General features: G+C 40.1%; 4 protein-coding genes across 4 annotated transcripts; all 4 read right to left on the reverse strand.

The window, feature by feature from the left end:
• Positions 1-1,115: 1,115 nt before the first annotated feature.
• Positions 1,116-3,670, reverse strand: LOC129722017 (protein ST7 homolog). Its single transcript, XM_055675196.1, has 4 exons — positions 3,412-3,670; positions 3,243-3,350; positions 2,742-2,984; positions 1,116-2,673 (listed from the first exon to the last, which is right to left on the reverse strand). Exons 1-4 carry the CDS (start codon positions 3,440-3,442, stop codon positions 1,541-1,543), a joined length of 1,515 nt encoding a protein of 504 aa, XP_055531171.1. The 5' UTR covers positions 3,443-3,670; the 3' UTR covers positions 1,116-1,540.
• A 1,675-nt stretch (positions 3,671-5,345) lies between these two features.
• LOC129719669 (uncharacterized) lies at positions 5,346-6,377 on the reverse strand. Its single transcript, XM_055671060.1, has one exon. The coding sequence runs from the start codon at positions 6,375-6,377 to the stop codon at positions 5,346-5,348; it is 1,032 nt and encodes a 343-aa protein (XP_055527035.1).
• Positions 6,378-6,473: 96 nt separating this feature from the next.
• Positions 6,474-7,241, reverse strand: LOC129719671 (uncharacterized). Its single transcript, XM_055671062.1, has 2 exons — positions 7,118-7,241; positions 6,474-7,057 (listed from the first exon to the last, which is right to left on the reverse strand). Exons 1-2 carry the CDS (start codon positions 7,239-7,241, stop codon positions 6,474-6,476), a joined length of 708 nt encoding a protein of 235 aa, XP_055527037.1.
• A 675-nt stretch (positions 7,242-7,916) lies between these two features.
• LOC129719672 (uncharacterized) lies at positions 7,917-10,709 on the reverse strand. The gene is made up of 5 exons (XM_055671063.1): positions 10,579-10,709; positions 9,786-10,466; positions 8,998-9,733; positions 8,276-8,917; positions 7,917-8,207 (listed from the first exon to the last, which is right to left on the reverse strand). The coding sequence occupies exons 1-5, from the start codon at positions 10,707-10,709 to the stop codon at positions 7,917-7,919; spliced, it is 2,481 nt and encodes an 826-aa protein (XP_055527038.1).
• Positions 10,710-17,608: the final 6,899 nt, after the last annotated feature.

Below are 17,608 nucleotides of genomic sequence, written 5' to 3' on the forward strand. Positions count from 1 at the left end.
TCTGCCTCGGAATCTGGGTTATTATGAGTGTCATATCAGTTAAGTGAGAACGGAAAAAGCGACGTGTCGCGTGGAATTATTTCACGACCATTTTGAACGGTGAAATGATTCCACGAAGATGCCATAAGTCTCAAAGTTGATTTATTTGTGATCTAATGGTAAATATTGGATTTATTCTTCAGTAACGAAACGAATTAGAATTTGATCCGTGCCTTAAAGCGGTAAAATTTTCATTTTTCTCGCCTCGATGAAAAAAATGCAAACTAGTTCAGGAAATTTTCGATACCAAAAAAAAATTTTTTTTGATGCCGAATGTCTTAGAAATGCAGAACACGTCAAGATCTGGTGTTATCTAAAAAAGAAAAAAAAAGACTTTCTGGGACTTAGAGATTTTTGAGCTGGGAAACATCCTCATTTCACTTGTCCTATTCTCAATTTCACTTCACTGTCAGTCTCACTCCACGGAGGTGATTTTTGTCACCTCACTTGAGGTGGAATCGGGAATAGGTCTTAGAAAGTGAAGTGAGCCTGAGAGTGGAATATATTTCACCGTGAAGTGACTCCCGTAATAAGCACCTTTAACTCGACACGATCTGCTAACTGCTGAATACGGTTCACGAAATTCACAACCCTTCATTAGTAGACATTATAACTCATTACCCAAGTAAAAATATTGGTTTTATCAAAGTTTTATAGCGCTCAATAAAGCCGCTATAAAACTTTGATAAAAACAGTTGTGTTACTAGGGTAATGAAGCACTCAATGCATTTGTTAATAGTGTACGTAGTTCTACGTCATTTATGCGGTCGTGTCTTGGATACAGCTTCCTACTTTTTTTTGTTGGGTTTTAAACCACTGTGGCTATTATTTTAAACTATTGTAGCGATCCAGTGATTAAGATTTGTTGCATTTCAAAAAAATTCACCTCGTTTACTGTTCAATTCAACAAACACGTGCATAACTATAAAAAACGTAACTTTCGCAAAAAAAAAGAAATAAAACGATAGAACATAAAAAAGGGGAAATAAGGACAACGACTGTTTTTGTTCTTCAAGAAAATGTTTGAGTGGATCATCAGTCATCAGTTCCCAAGGCAGAAATCAAACTCTCGGAGCTTTTTATTTCATGACTCTGGCCTTGACTGTGGCCGAATTGTTGTATTATTTCTCACTATTTTTACCACAAATACACATAACGAGACGACGAGTTATGATAGTTCCACCACTCTTTACAAATATCTTGTATTCACAGGTTCGACCCTTAAGTAGTACTTGTATGGTTCTGCGTAAGTAGCGTTCGGTATTGTTAGAGAGTACATATTTTAGTTTAAACACATTTCTGCCTGCTGCTGTCGTGCTTTCCAGTTAATATTAATTACATCAATTCCATTTGATCAAAAAAAAACAAAATTATATGGCTTATGGTTGTTGAGACAGGCAAAAAATTAGCGGTCCACACAAACAATAAATAATAGAACATGCGAGAGCTGATGTCAGGACAGGCAGTACGAGAAACAGAACGCGACAGAGTTGATGTATGTTTAAATTCGTGATAAATGCTGGAGCAAATTGCAGGGCCAAATGGTTTCAATCCGTTCCTTGACAAAGTGGAACGGCAGAGAAAACCAATTAAGTGTGGTGCTTGCAAAAATTCCCATGGACTCCGGATATTGATGAGTAAGCAAAGCTAGCAGAGCCGTTATTGAGCATAGACCAGCCGTAAAAAGTATAAAAAAGGGCAGTTCCTTTTTTGGATACACCGAAACTTCGTGGAACGTGGGGAGAAGCTCTCGATCTGCACATTCCGTGCATGTTGGATAAGGATAAAACAAATGACCGCGCTCCAGCGGATATGGAAGCATCCGAAATGTACCCTCCCAAGTGCAATGTAACAAATTTAATACCCCTTCGACGTTTTTCCAGTGCTGGAGGTGAAAAAATGCATATGCCAAAGCTTCTGAATCTCCACGTTTCAGAATATGCTCGGGTGGGAGGATAAGCTGTTTCATTTCAAGCAAATATTTGGGCACATGGGGATTGAATTCTACCGCTCGATGTATTGCCTCTACTGCACTCATCTCAGCTGGCGTTAATCCTCGCTTCGAAGCTATATCCGGTGAGAATTTTTCAGCAACAACCCGAGCTTTCAACAGAGCGGCCGTATAACATATAGTCGCTGATTTAGGAAGAGATATATCATCGTATTTGGCAAGAACTGCTTGGCAATCTGCGTAAGCTTGCATTTCCAGCAAAGCTTCTAGTAGATTCTCGTGAATGTTTAACACGTTCATGATCGGAGGAATCTCTTTTGTAAGATCACGGAACATTTTTACCGCTTCCTTTAATTTTCCCAATTTCCGGGCACACATGGCTAATCGTCGTTTAATATATATTAAAACATTAGTGTCACGGCGGAAAATTCCTTCCATAATAAGACCCTGATGCTGGACGGCCTGTGATTTTTTGTAGTTTCCTTCGGCGACCTTCAAAGCAGTACGAAGAATGCGTTCCGCCTCAATTATGGTGGTTGCTTCCTCTTCTGCCAGCAGAATGTAAGCAGGTGCACATTCCGGATTGATTTCAATTGCGTTGTTGGCGGCCTTAATACGTACCATTGGATTCCGCTCGCGCCACGCTGTTTGCATAATCTCGTATTCCGCTTTCCCAGCGTCACCTAGAGTTTCGTGAGACAGAGAAACAAATCAAAACTTAACTTATATTATACTGCATTAAACAAGCTACCTTCGCACGTGAAAAATGTTTGATGATCCTGAGCGGACAGATTCATATCGTAAAAGGTTAGTGGCTCCTTTTGAGTAGCCCAATAGAAACGTTGATACTCGGCTCCACGCAGTAGGTTCAATGGATTCCGCCAAACTTTGCACTCGGGCATACTCTGTGTAGGTGGCGTGGTACTTGTGCTGCTTTCCGATGGCGTCTCCCCACCGCCAATCCATGGGCTGATGTGATTGATTGAAACTTGCTCTGCAAACAGAATGACGTTAAGAAATGTGATTAAAAAAAAACTTTATAGCGCAAAACTTTCAGAGGACTATCCGAAATCTATTGACTTTACAATCTGAGAAAATATATCGAATTCCATATGACAAAAACCGCTTGTAGAAGACGTTTGGAAGGTGTGAATTCCTCAACTGTCATGTTTAACATTTGTATACATTATACCTCAGCATTTCAATACCTAATAGAGTTAATTTTACCATTCACCCTGTCATTGCTACTTACCAATAAATGATGTTCCATACTTTCGGAAATACCACCATTCAAAGATCAGAATTAGACCAGAAATCAAGCTGGATGTTCCAGTCAGAGCTACGTAAAATTTTGGAGTAACTGCGGGAACAAAAAATTATTTAAATTCGGTTGTTTGCTGTTACTGAAGCGAACTACTAACGTGTACTAAGAAACACGGACGAGTCCCACATTATAGATCACACGGGACCGAATGTGACCAGAATGAACAAACACTGTTGTTTTGGATTATGAGACGTGTAACACTATTGCACAAACAACTGGAGTTGGGTTTCAGATTAAAGGAAACGGATCACTGTACAGAACTTCCTGAATTTATTAAATATTTTAAACAAAACCGACACACTAGTACGTGAAAAACGAAACTTTTTTTTGTTTTACAACAGAGAAATTGACAGCTGTGTTTCGTTGTTGTTGGTATTTTCCCTTTTTGTCGTTTTCTCTTTCAAGGGAGCATTCGTATATTATGTAATGCGGTATTTGGCAATTTCCAGAATACCTTTCCAATCGTGCAGAGGTGAGGAGGAAACTTACTAACACTTGCACGCGCCCTTTTGCTCGCCCCGCTCTGCCCAGAGTTGATCCCAAATAGTGACGTAGCTTTTTGGGTTCACCATTGAGTTCGTCTAGTTGTTTACATTTGAAGCATTTACTAACACTAGAAAAATGCACTCTCCTCCACACATCTCTTTTATACTGTTTGATTCGCGACTACGAAGTTGAAAGAGATTTTAAAGGCTGTTCGCACTTAGGCGAACTCTCATATGCAATTGTCAAAATGTGTGTGATGACAAAAGCAAAAATATTTCCTTCTTTCTTTTTCTTATGCAAAAACCAAACGAATATGCAAAAACCAAACAAAGTGCTGTCGAAATGCCTGCATTGACTGCGAAATTTTTATTTTCTTTCACTGACTTGAAAGTTAATTTATTCCTGCGCGGGTTATGTGATTGGCTTACGGATAGTATCTTACAAAATTAATATTTTTTTCCAGTGCCGAGCAATTGAAAAAAGACTACATATTTCGATTTTCTTAACCCCGGTAGAGTTAAACAAGAGTCATTTAGGAGGCAAACAACCCGCCATTAGTGTACGTGACTGAGCTGTCAGAAAGCTCTATACTCCCCAACACCCACGTAATGCAATTCGGGTTATTCGCGTTGAAAGAGATTTTGAAGGCTGTTCGCACCTACGTGAACACTCATATGTAATTGTCAAAATGTGCGTGATGACAAAAGCAAAAATATTTCCTTCCTTCTTTTTCGCATGCAAAAACCAAACAAATATCAGCAACATCGTCAACGCGAATTTTGCGAATTCTCATATGCAATTGTCAATTTATGTGTGAAAACAAAATCAAAAATACAGTCATACCTCGATATAAGGTAACTTTAACCTCGATATAACGTAACTTTTTAAAATGTATTGAAATTGAAAATGAATGATACAGCAACTGTTTTTGGGCTATAAATCGCTTCAAAAAAATGTTTTTAGTAAGTTTTAAAATTAATGAAGCTTATGCGAAAATTGTCCTAAATGTACATAATAAAGTTTTAAAAATACTAATAAGTGATGGAAAATAGGTTTTCACGCATCTTTCAGTAACAATTCACAGTCTTGCATCAATTAGAAAAAAAAAATTTTTTTTGCTTGTTGAAATTTTCTTTAAATGGGTATAAGAAAGGTTAAAAAATACTGATAGGTGATGGGAAATAGGTTTTCGCGCATCTTTGAGTAACCATCAACAGTCTTGTTCGCACTGGAACGTCTTGTGGTGGACTGTAAACACCACAGGGGAACGGAGTTTGCAATTGGCTCAAAATTAACTCTAATTAGTCCTGAAAAGAACTGGGGGAATTGCCTTTTGCTCAGCTCCAAAGGAAGAAGAATGCAGGAAAAACAACTTTGCTGCTATGCTACCAACTATTTATTCTCCTCTTTGGTCTTCTGCTACTGCTGCTACGATGTGAATGGTTGCGCGACAAAAAACTGAATGAATGCTTTCCCTTTCAGAGGGTTCTTTTATAGCAGCTGCGGTGGCTCGCATAGATGCTGCTTGATGCTGATTGGTCGTGGTTAGTTTTGGTGGGGAGACGGAACATCCTCCCCCGGTTGCGGAACTCGGCGATCGTCGAAGTTTCCAACTAATGGGTTGTCCTCAATCGGTAGAATTGAAACCTTGTTGATTGGACGTCGAAAATGGTGACCGTTGGAGAAGACATCTACTGCTCGTACAAGCCCATCATCGCCAGGGTAGACTTCTTCGATGCGACCTAGTTTCCAATTCAGAGGAGGTTGATTTCGATCATGCAGTAGCACAATCATGCCGACACGAACGTTGGGCATCTCTCGTAGGTACTTTTTCCTGGGTTGTAGGGTGTTTAAATAGTCTCGGCTCCAAGCACGCCAAAATTGTTCACGGAGAAGTTGGAGATGCTGCCAGCGGCTTAAACGAGAAACCTTGACATCTTCTAACGATGGTTCAGCGGGAGCTGTAAGTGGTCGACCGATGAGGTAGTGAGCTGGCGTGATCACAAGTGGATCTGCTGGATCATTGGAGATGGTAAACAGCGGTCTGGAGTTCATGACAGCCTCAATCTGTGCTAAGACTGTAGCCAGTTCCTCAAAAGTTAACTTCACGTTACCGACAATACGTTTAAGATGAGTTTTGCAGGATTTCACCGCCGCTTCCCACAAGCCGCCAAATGCAGGGGCATCGGGTGGGATGAAGTGCCACTCGATTTCACGGCTGCTACAGAAAGACTGAATCGACTCAACGAATTGTTGATTATGGAATTGTTGGTACAATGCTCTTAATTCATGGTTGGCGCCTCGGAAGTTAGTAGCATTATCCGAGTGCAACTCACGAATCATGCCCCGTCGAGCAATCAGTCGTCGGAGAGAAGTCAGGAAAGCATCGGTGCTCAAATCGGACACGGCCTCCAGGTGAACAGCCTTAGTCGTCATACAAACGTACACTGCTACGTACGATTTCACTATTGCAGGTCGACGTGATCCTTGTTTCGTCCAAAAGGGCCCGGCATAGTCGACACCTGTTACGGCGAACGGAGGGGAAGGTACTACTCTAGACTCTGGTAGGTTTCCCATTAGCTGACTGGTAGTAGTAGGGCTGGTACGGAAATATCTGACGCAACGACGGGTGATGGAACGAATGGTAGATCTTGCGTTTAGAAGCCAATATCGCTATCTCATGGCATTCAAAAGTCCAGTTTGTCCTACGTGGAGTAACTCGATGTGCATCTGTTGCACTAGCAGCCGCACCACCGGATCCTTATCCGGCAATATTATAGGATGACGACTCTCGAAAGGTAGTTGCGAGCGATCCAACCGACCACCCACGCGGAGAAGCTTATTGACGTAAACCGGGCGTAAATTACCAAGTTTTCGGCACGGTTGATTGGTAACAACGCGCTTGATTTCATCGGCAAAATGGAACTGCTGTACGACATATGCAATGGTTTCCGTGGATTGGCGTAGCTCACTGACGGTTAAATGAGTCCCAAGCTCACGTTCGGCACGCTTCTTCTTACAATTCTTAGCGAAGCGCAAAATGTATCCCACGACTCGTTGAATTTTACGGAAACTACTTTGCTTGTGGAAATGGGCCAGCAAACCATCATCGTTTGACACTGTCACCATGGATTTAAGTTCTGGTAGCTCTTCATCAGGTATAGTTTCGGGCACGTCTACTTCATACTTTTCCCTATTCAGGAATTCGGGACCGCTCCACCAGAGCGGATTGTTCTGAAGATACTCAGGAAGTTGGCCTCGGGAGATGATATCGGCTGGGTTTTGCTGCGATCTGACGTGCTTTCATCGATGCTCACTAGTCTGCTCTTGAATCAGAGCGGTTCTATTGCGCACGTACTGTTGTAGTTGATTCAGTGGTTTTTTAATCCATGCTAAAACAATCGTACTGTCAGACCACAGTACTGTTTCCTGGATTTTCATCGTTAAAGCTGGCAACACCTTCTGCACTAGTCTGGATAGCAATAAAGCGGCACACAGTTCCTTCCGCGGAATGGAGAGTTCTTCCAAGGGGGCCAGTTTTGATTTACTGGTTAGAAGACAAAGCGAGGCCGACCCATCGGCAAATAGACTTCGGAGGTAAATGCATACTCCATATGCTACTGTAGAAGCATCTGAAAAACCATGTACGTCATAGGTTACCGCACTGTCGGAGAGCACGCATCTTGGAATCTCGATATCATTTAAATGAATCAATGAACTTTGTAACTCTTGCCACTATTCCTTTATGTTGTCGTCCACAGGATCATCCCATCCAATCTTAGCTTGCCACTGTTGCTGCGCTAGAAGTTTCGCCTTCACTATTACCGGTGACACCAGGCCTAGGGGATCAAAGAACTTAGCGATTTCTGAATACAGTATTCGTTTCGTCAACAATTTTGGGACCGATGGATTCGTATGATTTGCAATGGAAAGTGTATCTGTGGTAGGATTCCAACGCAATCCGAGCACTTTAATAGCTGAATTCACACCACGGTTTTCGGAAGCATCCATTTTCTCCTGCTCATCGACCGGTATGTGCTCGAGGAACTCTTGCGAGTTGGAACACCACTTATGTATAGGGAAGCCTCCCTGGTGAAGAAGCTGCTTCAGTTGGTTCTACGCCTCAAGGGCCTGTTCCACTGAGTCTGCACCCGAGAGTACATCATCCATGTACGTCTCTTCCTTTAATATGCGCGTAGCAATAGGAAATTCTCTACCGTCCTCTTCGGCAAGTTGCAGTAAACATCTTGTGCCGAGGCAGTGCCGTACGTGACAGTGCATAATTCCAACACGCGCAAAGGTAACGACGGCTTTTCTCTCCAGAAAATTCTCAAAAATCGACGGACGATCGATGGAGCTGCGAGTATCTGGCGGTACATTTTTGAAATGTCTGCGGTGAAGGCCACTCTAAACGTACGGAATCGTAGCACAATATGGCATAAGTCGTTTTGTACTACTGGGCCAATCTGAAGTACATCATTAAGGGAAACTTCCAATGGTGAAGATTTTGCGCTTGCGTCGAACACGACACGGCATTTCGTGCTCGAGCTGGACGGCCGCAGTACTGCATGGTGCGGGAGGTAATACACTTGTTGGTTTGGTACGTCCTCCGACTCGGCTACCTCACGACAATGACCTGAAGACTCATATTCCCGGATGAAGTTTACGTACTGGGTTTGCAGCTCAGGGTTTCGAATCAATCGTTTCTCCAGCATGAGAAATCGCTTCAAGGCCAGAGAACGACAATTACCCAGCTGGGAAAGATTCTCCTTGAATGGTAGCTTGACAATAAACCTTCCTGTTTCATTACGTTGGTAAGTGGAAAGAAAATGTGCCTCACATGCTATTTCGGCTGTTGACAGTTTTGGAACGTTAGGCACTTCTTCTGTTTGCCAGAACTGTTGCATTTTTCGCTCGATGTCTTCGACGGTTGTGTGCGAATACTGGAGGGGCACGTTGACTACGTGCGGATCAATGATGACACCAGCTACGACCCATCCGAAGTGAGTGTCTCGTAGCTGTGGTAATCCATTGGCAAGATGAATCGAACTCGGTTTGAGGATGTCGAAAAATAGTTCTCCACCAATTAGCAAATCAACTTTGTCGGGTGTATGGAACTCAGGATCGGCAAGAATATTCCGTCAGGGATCATCCATTGCGAGATGTCAATTTTGGAGGTTGGGATTATGCCCGTTACTCTCGGGGTAACTAGACATTCTAGCTCGGCGTGGTAAGCAGACACACGTGAACGGAACTGTACTTTCACCTTATCACGGGCGTGGGTACGTAAAGCATTGATACCCACGATAGGAACGTTGGCTGGTGTCTTAAGGAGGCCTAGGCGGTTGGCCATTTCTTCGGTTACGAAATTCACCTGAGAACCACTGTCCAACAGAACACGACACAGGTGTGGTTGACTGTTTATGTCGAAGACCTCTACTAGCGCAGTTTGTAGTAACACTGTTTTGGCGGATTTCGTAAAAAACGAGGAGCAAGTGGTTGAAATAGGTGGCTCAACCAGAGCAGGTGTTTGCTGTGCAGTAGCTTGGTTTGGAACGGCAATAACCGATGGCTGATTTGCCATTTCAACAGGAGCAGAAACATTGGATCTGGATTCTTTGTTGATGACTCCATCGTGGTGAAGTAATGTGTGATGACGGCGTTGGCATTTGTGACACGCTTTATCGGAAGGACAATCCTTGGCTCTATGTCCTTTGCGTAGACAGTTATAACATACTCCAGCAGCTCGAATCTTCTCGTTCTTCTGGGCAAGTGTAAGGTTGGATAGGGCTGAGCACTGGACATTTCGATGTGAACCGCCGCAAATGTCACAAACAAGCGTGGATTGTGATGAACTAGTCGACATAGCTTTTCTGTGGCTGAATCTTTGATTGGAAAGGAACTTGCTTCGATTTGATTGGAGCAGCAGCTGCCTGGAAAGCAGTTTCGCAATTGTCTAGGATTTGGCACCTAGTTTTCAGATACTCTATGGTTTGCTTGTACTTCGGGAGTTCTCCCTTTTTCATTGTAGATTCCCAAGATTGACGTGTGGTACTATCTAATGCCGAAACGATAAGGAATACAAAAAATGCTCTGCAGTACCGTTGATTTCTTGATCGAGATAACGAAGGCTTTCGATTGGTCGCTTCATTCACGAGGGCACGTAGTTCTTTATACGATGGTGATGACATTGTCTTCAAGGATAACAATCCGCGGTAATGAGACTCGATAATCGCACGCTTGTTGTCATAGCGATCCATGAGTACATCCCAGGCTTGTTTGTAATTACCTTCACTCAGAATTTTAGCATCCAGAGCTCCGGCGGCATTTCCAACAAGCGCTTTATCAAGATGATATAGCTTAATTGCATCTGTATCCCCGGAGTTTGCCATCAGATCATTAAAAATAGCCTTAAACTTCGGCCATGCAGCATAACTTCCGTCAAATGTTGGAATTGGCATCTTTAATGGTTGCTGTTGAATAATAACTGGTTGAGCTGGTTGGTTTATTGGAGATTCTGGCACCGCTGTATTCTTTGCTGCCAAAAGTAACTCCTCTACGGCATTGCACACGTCATTATATATGCTCTCGAACCCAGCATATTCCTCTTCTTGCTGATCCAAAGCATCGTCCGATACAAAGGAAAGTACCTTACTGTGGAATCCACTGTACTCCGAATATACAGCAGACAGATTTTCGACAGCACATTTAATTGTGCCAATCCAATATTAGAATTAGTGATAAGTGTACGTTGAATCCGCACCAACTTTTGTTTCACTTGTGAGCGCTGACGGCACACAACACGATATTTATTCTCGTTGCGGGATTCATAGTAATTCCTTCTTCGAATCCATAAAACGACGCAGATCCGTCACTATCACCGTTTTCCGAACGCGACGGCGAATGCATTACGGGCATTCTCGAAAATTCTACTTCAATCGCGCGCGAACACGTTCAAACACGTTTACTTTTGCTTTTACGCTCTAGCCACAATCGCAGTTGCTGTAGTAGGTTCTTCTACCTACGGGCGACTTGATAGCACAGAGCGACTGCGTTTTCAATTCTCTTTTGGTAGGAAAATAACGCAGCACGGATTTTGCTTCTTCCGGGTGGCTCGTAATCCGGCTCGAAGGACCAAATTGATGTTCACACTGGAACGTCTTGTGGTGGACTGTAAACACCACAGGGGAACGGAGTTTGCAATTGGCTCAAAATTAACTCTAATTAGTCCTGAAAAGAACTGGGGGAATTGCCTTTTGCTCAGCTCCAAAGGAAGAAGAATGCAGGAAAAACAACTTTGCTGCTATGCTACCAACTATTTATTCTCCTCTTTGGTCTTCTGTTACTGCTGCTACGATGTGAATGGTTGCGCGACAAAAAACTGAATGAATGCTTTCCCTTTCAGAGGGTTCTTTTATAGCAGCTGCGGTGGCTCGCATAGATGCTGCTTGATGCTGATTGGTCGTGGTTAGTTTTGGTGGGGAGACGGAACAAGTCTTGCATCAATTAAAAAAATTTTTTTGCTTGTTGAAAATAGTCCTAAATGGGCATAAGAATGGTTTAAAATTACTGATAGGTGATGGGAAATAGGTTTTCACGCATCTTTGAGTAACCTGTGTATCAATTGAAAAAAAATTGTTTTGCTTCTGAAAATATTTCTAATATGGGCATAAGAAAGACATAAAAATACTGATAGGTGATGGAAAATGGGTTTTCGCGCATATTTGAGTAACCATTAACATTCTTGCATAAATTAAAAAAAATTTTTTTTTGCTTCGATATAACGTAACTCGATATAACGTATAACGAACATAAAAATAAAGTTGCCTCATATCGAGGTATGACTGTATTTTCTTCCTTCTTTTTCGCAAGCAAAAACAAGAAAAATACCATCAGAGTCGTCAGGGCAATGGTGTCCTCAGGCATTGTTACCATGGGGTAGAAGTGGCTGTAAGATTGCCTATTTCAAAACTATGCAAAAATAGTTTGTATGTTCGATATATGTCGAATTCTACATTAACTTATCCTCGAAGTTACCAAAAGTCTGTTTTCAAGAAAAATGGAAAACAAAATATTTGCAAAATAGCTACCACATTCACTAAAGGCCCAAGCACAATTGATACGTTGCGGCTGCGTTTGCGGCAAGTTGACAGTTAACCCATACAGTTTCTGTCAAATTAACGTATCCATTGTACTTGGCCCTAAACTTTCTCTCTGAGCGCCTGTACCACAGAGAACAGACTAACAAGTGAACGATAAAAAGTGTATAAAAAAGTTTGTGTGTACAAAAATATACCTTCCGAATTACACCCAGTGTGATGTCGCTACCGTCGCCGTGAAGCGAACGGCATACCAAATATATCCGGAGTGATTCGCGTTTAGGGCGCAACTAACAAAATGTAAACAAATCGTTTTATCACACAATTACTTTCGAAAAGACTCACACAATTCATGGCAAGAATCCTTTCTTTTGTATAAATCGATAAAATTATTTAAATCAGGTTTTTAGTAAAGGGCGACAAAACAGTTTACCCAAAACGAAAGATACTTTGGAACTAGGCCCTTTACATTGTTTTGAAACAACGGGCTTACTTGCGGAATATTTCGTAAACAGGCGACAGTGAAGGGCGGATCAACATTGTTTTTAAAATAAAGGCGCATTTAAAGGGGCGCAACTGAAGAAAAAATAAAAACAAGGCGAAAAAAGGTGGGCGTATCTCGTTGTCAGAATGCTTTAAGGCGAAATAGAGATGGGCGAATCTCGTTGTCAGAATGATTTAAGGCTCATTTGAAAATGGTTAGAAGAAAAGCGCAGATTTTAGCCATAAATGCACAAATTTAATGTAGTATTGTTAGGAAACTATTTCCTATTATTTTACGATTTTTGGTATTCATGTCAATGTTAGTCACTTCCTTTGAAATTACGATTTGAAAATGTACTTGCAAATTTTCAAAGTGATATTCCCCAATGTTTATCTTTGCCAGTTGCGCCCTTATCGCAAATCACTCCGGATATTTCAACGTCAGCACCAAAGGGAGTGAAAAGTACATACACTGATGAACGTACAGGATGAACATAGGGGTTTAATTCGGAGGACATTTCGTGGCACACATGCACAATTTTACACACTTTTTTCAAACTGTTTGCTCGTCGCTTGTTAATCTGTTCTCTGTGTCTGTACCTTCCAAAAGGATGACATCATGCTATCTCTTTTTAAGTTACTCGAAACGAAATGCGCAATACTACCTCTGGAATTTTTTTCGCTTTTTTCATATCTGTCAGGGGAACCGCGGAACACGCTCGTAAATAATAACTCATGAACTGAGCAACTCTGACTCAGTTTAGAACGATGTTCGTAGACGTCAAAAAATGAGTAGAAGTCCTCTTTCATTTTGAGTAACTTTGACTCACTTTTTGGGTTCCCTTCATATAACTTCTTTCTGAGTAACGTCGCATATAACGACGTCCATTTTGAAAGATGATTACGATGTGCTTCAGTTTGTGACATATGTTTTTTAATTGTGTGCGCCTCAAAAGGCATTTTAACTGTTTACTTTTATTACAAGGTAATTATTGATGAACATGTAGTGTCGTTTATTGGCAGTGGCGGATTTCTAGCCAGTAACGAAACTGAACTGTACCCAAGAAATGAGTAATGTCATACTCAAATTTTGAGTAATAATGACTCATTTTAAAGACGCCTAGTGTTACTCAGTTTTGAGTATTTGTGGAGTTACTCAATTTAAGAGTTGTTCCACTTTTTACGAAAATGCGTCAAATGTTACTCATTTTAGAGTTATTATTTACGAGCGTGTATATGGCAATCCACGGGTGACGTTTCATTGCTTTTACGTTTGTTATTCGGGTTATTCGCGTTGAAAGAGATTTCGAAGGGTGTTCGCACCTACGTGAACTCTCATATGCAATTGTCAAAATGTGCGTGATGACAAAAGCAAAAATATTTCCTTCCTTCTTTTTCGCATGCAAAAACCAAACAAATATCAGCAACACCGTCAACGCGAATTGTTGTTATTTTTCAAGCATACACACTTAGTTTTTTTTACCGAACTCAGCAATCTTTTTAACGAGTTTTCAACAGCTGAGCCATCAGCAATCTGTTCAGTAATTTATTTGCTTGACGAGTGTTCAGTAATTTTTAATTCTCGCTGAAATGTCAAACATAGAAGATAGCTCAGTAAAAATTTACAAAGTGTTCATCAAAAATTACTGCATGAGTCGGTATTTACAATGCTGACTATTCGTCACGAATTACCGAGCGTTTTGTAAATTTACAAAGCTGACGATTCGTCAAAAATTACCGAGCGTTCTGTAAACGTACAGCGAAAAGAGAAAAATAAATACGACCATTGTGAAAGCTGCTATTACAACCGTTGAATAATTTTATAAAGGTATTTCGGATTGTTTTGATCGATTATACTGGTGTTCCCAGCACATTCAAGTAAAAACTTGATACGTTTAATGTTATGATGAATATAGGCTTTTTATTGCAGGCTTCTAGTGCTCTCCTGTGACGGAAAAAATTTCCATATGCTGACTGAAATGATTTGCATTATATCAATCGTAATAGATAGATTCTTGGGTGAAATCATTGTCGCGGATGTGCCATGATATGAAACATTCAACTTAAATACACAAATACATACATATTTGATAAATAACAACTTCCTGAATAGATCGTGTACTTCCACGTCGTTTTATTGTAGATTTGAAAGTACGATATCCATTTTTTTTTTTGAAAATCATACGCGAAACACTTTAAAAACTCAACAACAAAACTCTGAATATTTGCAAAATGACGGACTTTTGATGTTTCGTTTTGACAGATGCAGAAAAATTGCCGAACAGTATAGTAACAAACATCAAGAGTTCAGTAAATCAATTGAAGGGTTTTCAGCAACACCTAGGTAGGTGCTGACAGATCGTCAAATATTTACTGAACTTTATGAAAGTGCAGAACATACTTTAGTTCACAGAAAAGGTCAGCAATTTGTATAACGATAATTCGATAAAAACTTTAACCGACATCAGTTATTTTTGAGAAAATTACAAAATGATCAGTATTTTTTCAAATTTACTGAACATGACCGTAATAAAAATTACTGAACAATTGAAACGAGAATAAGTGTGTAGGGATAGCACAATATGGCATAAGTCGTTTTGTACTACTGGGCCAATCTGAAGTACATCATTAAGAAAAACTTCCAATGGTGAAGATTTTGCGCTTGCGTCGAACACGACACGGCATTTCGTGCTCGAGCTGGACGGCCGCAGTACTGCATGGTGCGGGAGGTAATACACTTGTTGGTTTGGTACGTCCTCCGACTCGGCTACCTCACGACAATGACCTGAAGACTTATATTCCCGGATGAAGTTTACGTACTGGGTTTGCAGCTCAGGGTTTCGAATCAATCGTTTCTCCAGCATGAGAAATCGCTTCAAGTTAACAATTGAAACGAGAATAAGTGTGTAGGGATACACACTTATTCTCGTTTCAATTGTTCAGTAATTTTTATTACGGTCATGTTCAGTAAATTTGAAAAAATACTGATCATTTTGTAATTTCCTCAAAAATAACTGATGCCGGTTAAAGTTTTTACCGAATTATCGTTATACAAATTGCTGACCTTTTCTGTGAACTAAAGTATGTTCTGCACTTTCATAAAGTTCAGTAAATATTTGACGATCTGTCAGCACCTACCTAGGTGTTGCTGAAAACCCTTCAATTGATTTACTGAACTCTTGATGTTTGTTACTATACTGTTCGGCAATTTTTCTGCATCTGTCAAAACGAAACATCAAAAGTCCGTCATTTTGCAAATATTCAGAGTTTTGTAGTTGAGTTTTTAAAGTGTTTCGCGTATGATTTTCAAAAAAAAAAATGGATATCGTACTTTCAAATCTACAATAAAACGACGTGGAAGTACACGATCTATTCAGGAAGTTGTTATTTATCAAATATGTATGTATTTGTGTATTTAAGTTGAATGTTTCATATCATGGCACATCCGCGACAATGATTTCACCCAAGAATCTATCTATTACGATTGATATAACGCAAATCATTTCAGTCAGCATATGGAAATTTTTTCCGTCACAGGAGAGCACTAGAAGCCTGCAATAAAAAGCCTATATTCATCATAACATTAAACGTATCAAGTTTTTACTTGAATGTGCTGGGAACACCAGTATAATCGATCAAAACAATCCGAAATACCTTTATAAAATTATTCAACGGTTGTAATAGCAGCTTTCACAATGGTCGTATTTATTTTTCTCTTTTCGCTGTACGTTTACAGAACGCTCGGTAATTTTTGACGAATCGTCAGCTTTGTAAATTTACAAAACGCTCGGTAATTCATGACGAATAGTCAGCATTGTAAATACCGACTCATGCAGTAATTTTTGATAAACACTTTGTAAATTTTTACTGAGCTATCTTCTATGTTTGACATTTCAGCGAGAATTAAAAATTACTGAACACTCGTCAAGCAAATAAATTACTGAACAGATTGCTGATGGCTCAGCTGTTGAAAACTCGTTAAAAAGATTGCTGAGTTCGGTAAAAAAAACTAAGTGTGTACCATCCGTCCTGATTTAGCAGGACATGTCCTGATTTTGAGACCCATTTGGAGCGTCCTGATTTATTTTTCATATTTGAGCATTTGTCCTGATTTTTCTGAATGATGCCGGATATTCAAAAAAGGAGCGAACTGTTCAGTACTTTCAACTTGACTCAGGGAAGAAACGAACTTATTTCAAACGAATTTGTTTTTTGCTTGAATCTTGACGAGAGAAATTGTTTAGTCGTTAAAACCGTTGAAAGTTTTTTGACAATTGTTAAGTTTATTTCAAACAGTTGACTAGTGTTGCATATTTAAAGGTATCTACTAACGCTTGAAAAATCAAATTTGCAAAATTGAATCGATAGAGAAATACGTTAAATATGAGTCTTTCAGCGTATTTTTAAAAGCAAATCTCAAATTACCTGTTTTATTTATTATTACCACAAAAAATGACAATAGCTTCGATAAAATTTTTGCTGGAAAAAAATTGTCCTGATTTTTGTCTCCGACCAAATGGTAACCCTATTCAAGCAGCAGAACCAAAACACAACCGAACACGAAATCTTTCAATGTCGAAAATTAAATCTTAAATGATATGTATTTTATTGTTGGGTAAAGGATTGCCGCTCGCAATACTAGAGCAACCGATCGAACAACGTTTGTTTTTCACCCTTTTCGATCCGCATCCAAGTTACGACCGTTCGTACATACCTGAGGCTGTCAAAAGTTGAAAACAAATTGAAATCAGCTGATCGCAACTGTCTCGTGGATTGCCTTATAGTCCTGGTATCTTTAACACCCATTATCATCTTTTGTCGTTGTACACTGAAAATAGCGTTTTTAATAAAATGAACATTATTGTGCATATGGCAACACTGCACGAACACATTGCCTGAACAAACCGAAGAAACGCTTCACGCGGGTTGCGGCCAGGGATGCCACATGTACAGATTAATCTGTATTTTACTGATTTTTGGCCGAAGTAACGGTACAGAATCTGTATATGCAGATATATAGATTTTTGTCGAAAAGTACAGATTGACAGGTTTTTCGAAATTGACATTAATTTTTAAAAGAAATCCAAATTTTATTTTATCAAATATTGAGCAAATTGAACATATTTTCAACTCCTCACACGTTTTAAGCTAAAAATTTGGTTTATGTACCATAAAAACTTAAAAAATACAAAGTTCTTTGTGTTTAAACAACACAGATTTTTTACA

The sequence above is a fragment of the Wyeomyia smithii genome, chromosome 2, assembly GCF_029784165.1.
Source record: "Wyeomyia smithii strain HCP4-BCI-WySm-NY-G18 chromosome 2, ASM2978416v1, whole genome shotgun sequence".
NCBI classification, from domain to species: domain Eukaryota; kingdom Metazoa; phylum Arthropoda; class Insecta; order Diptera; family Culicidae; genus Wyeomyia; species Wyeomyia smithii.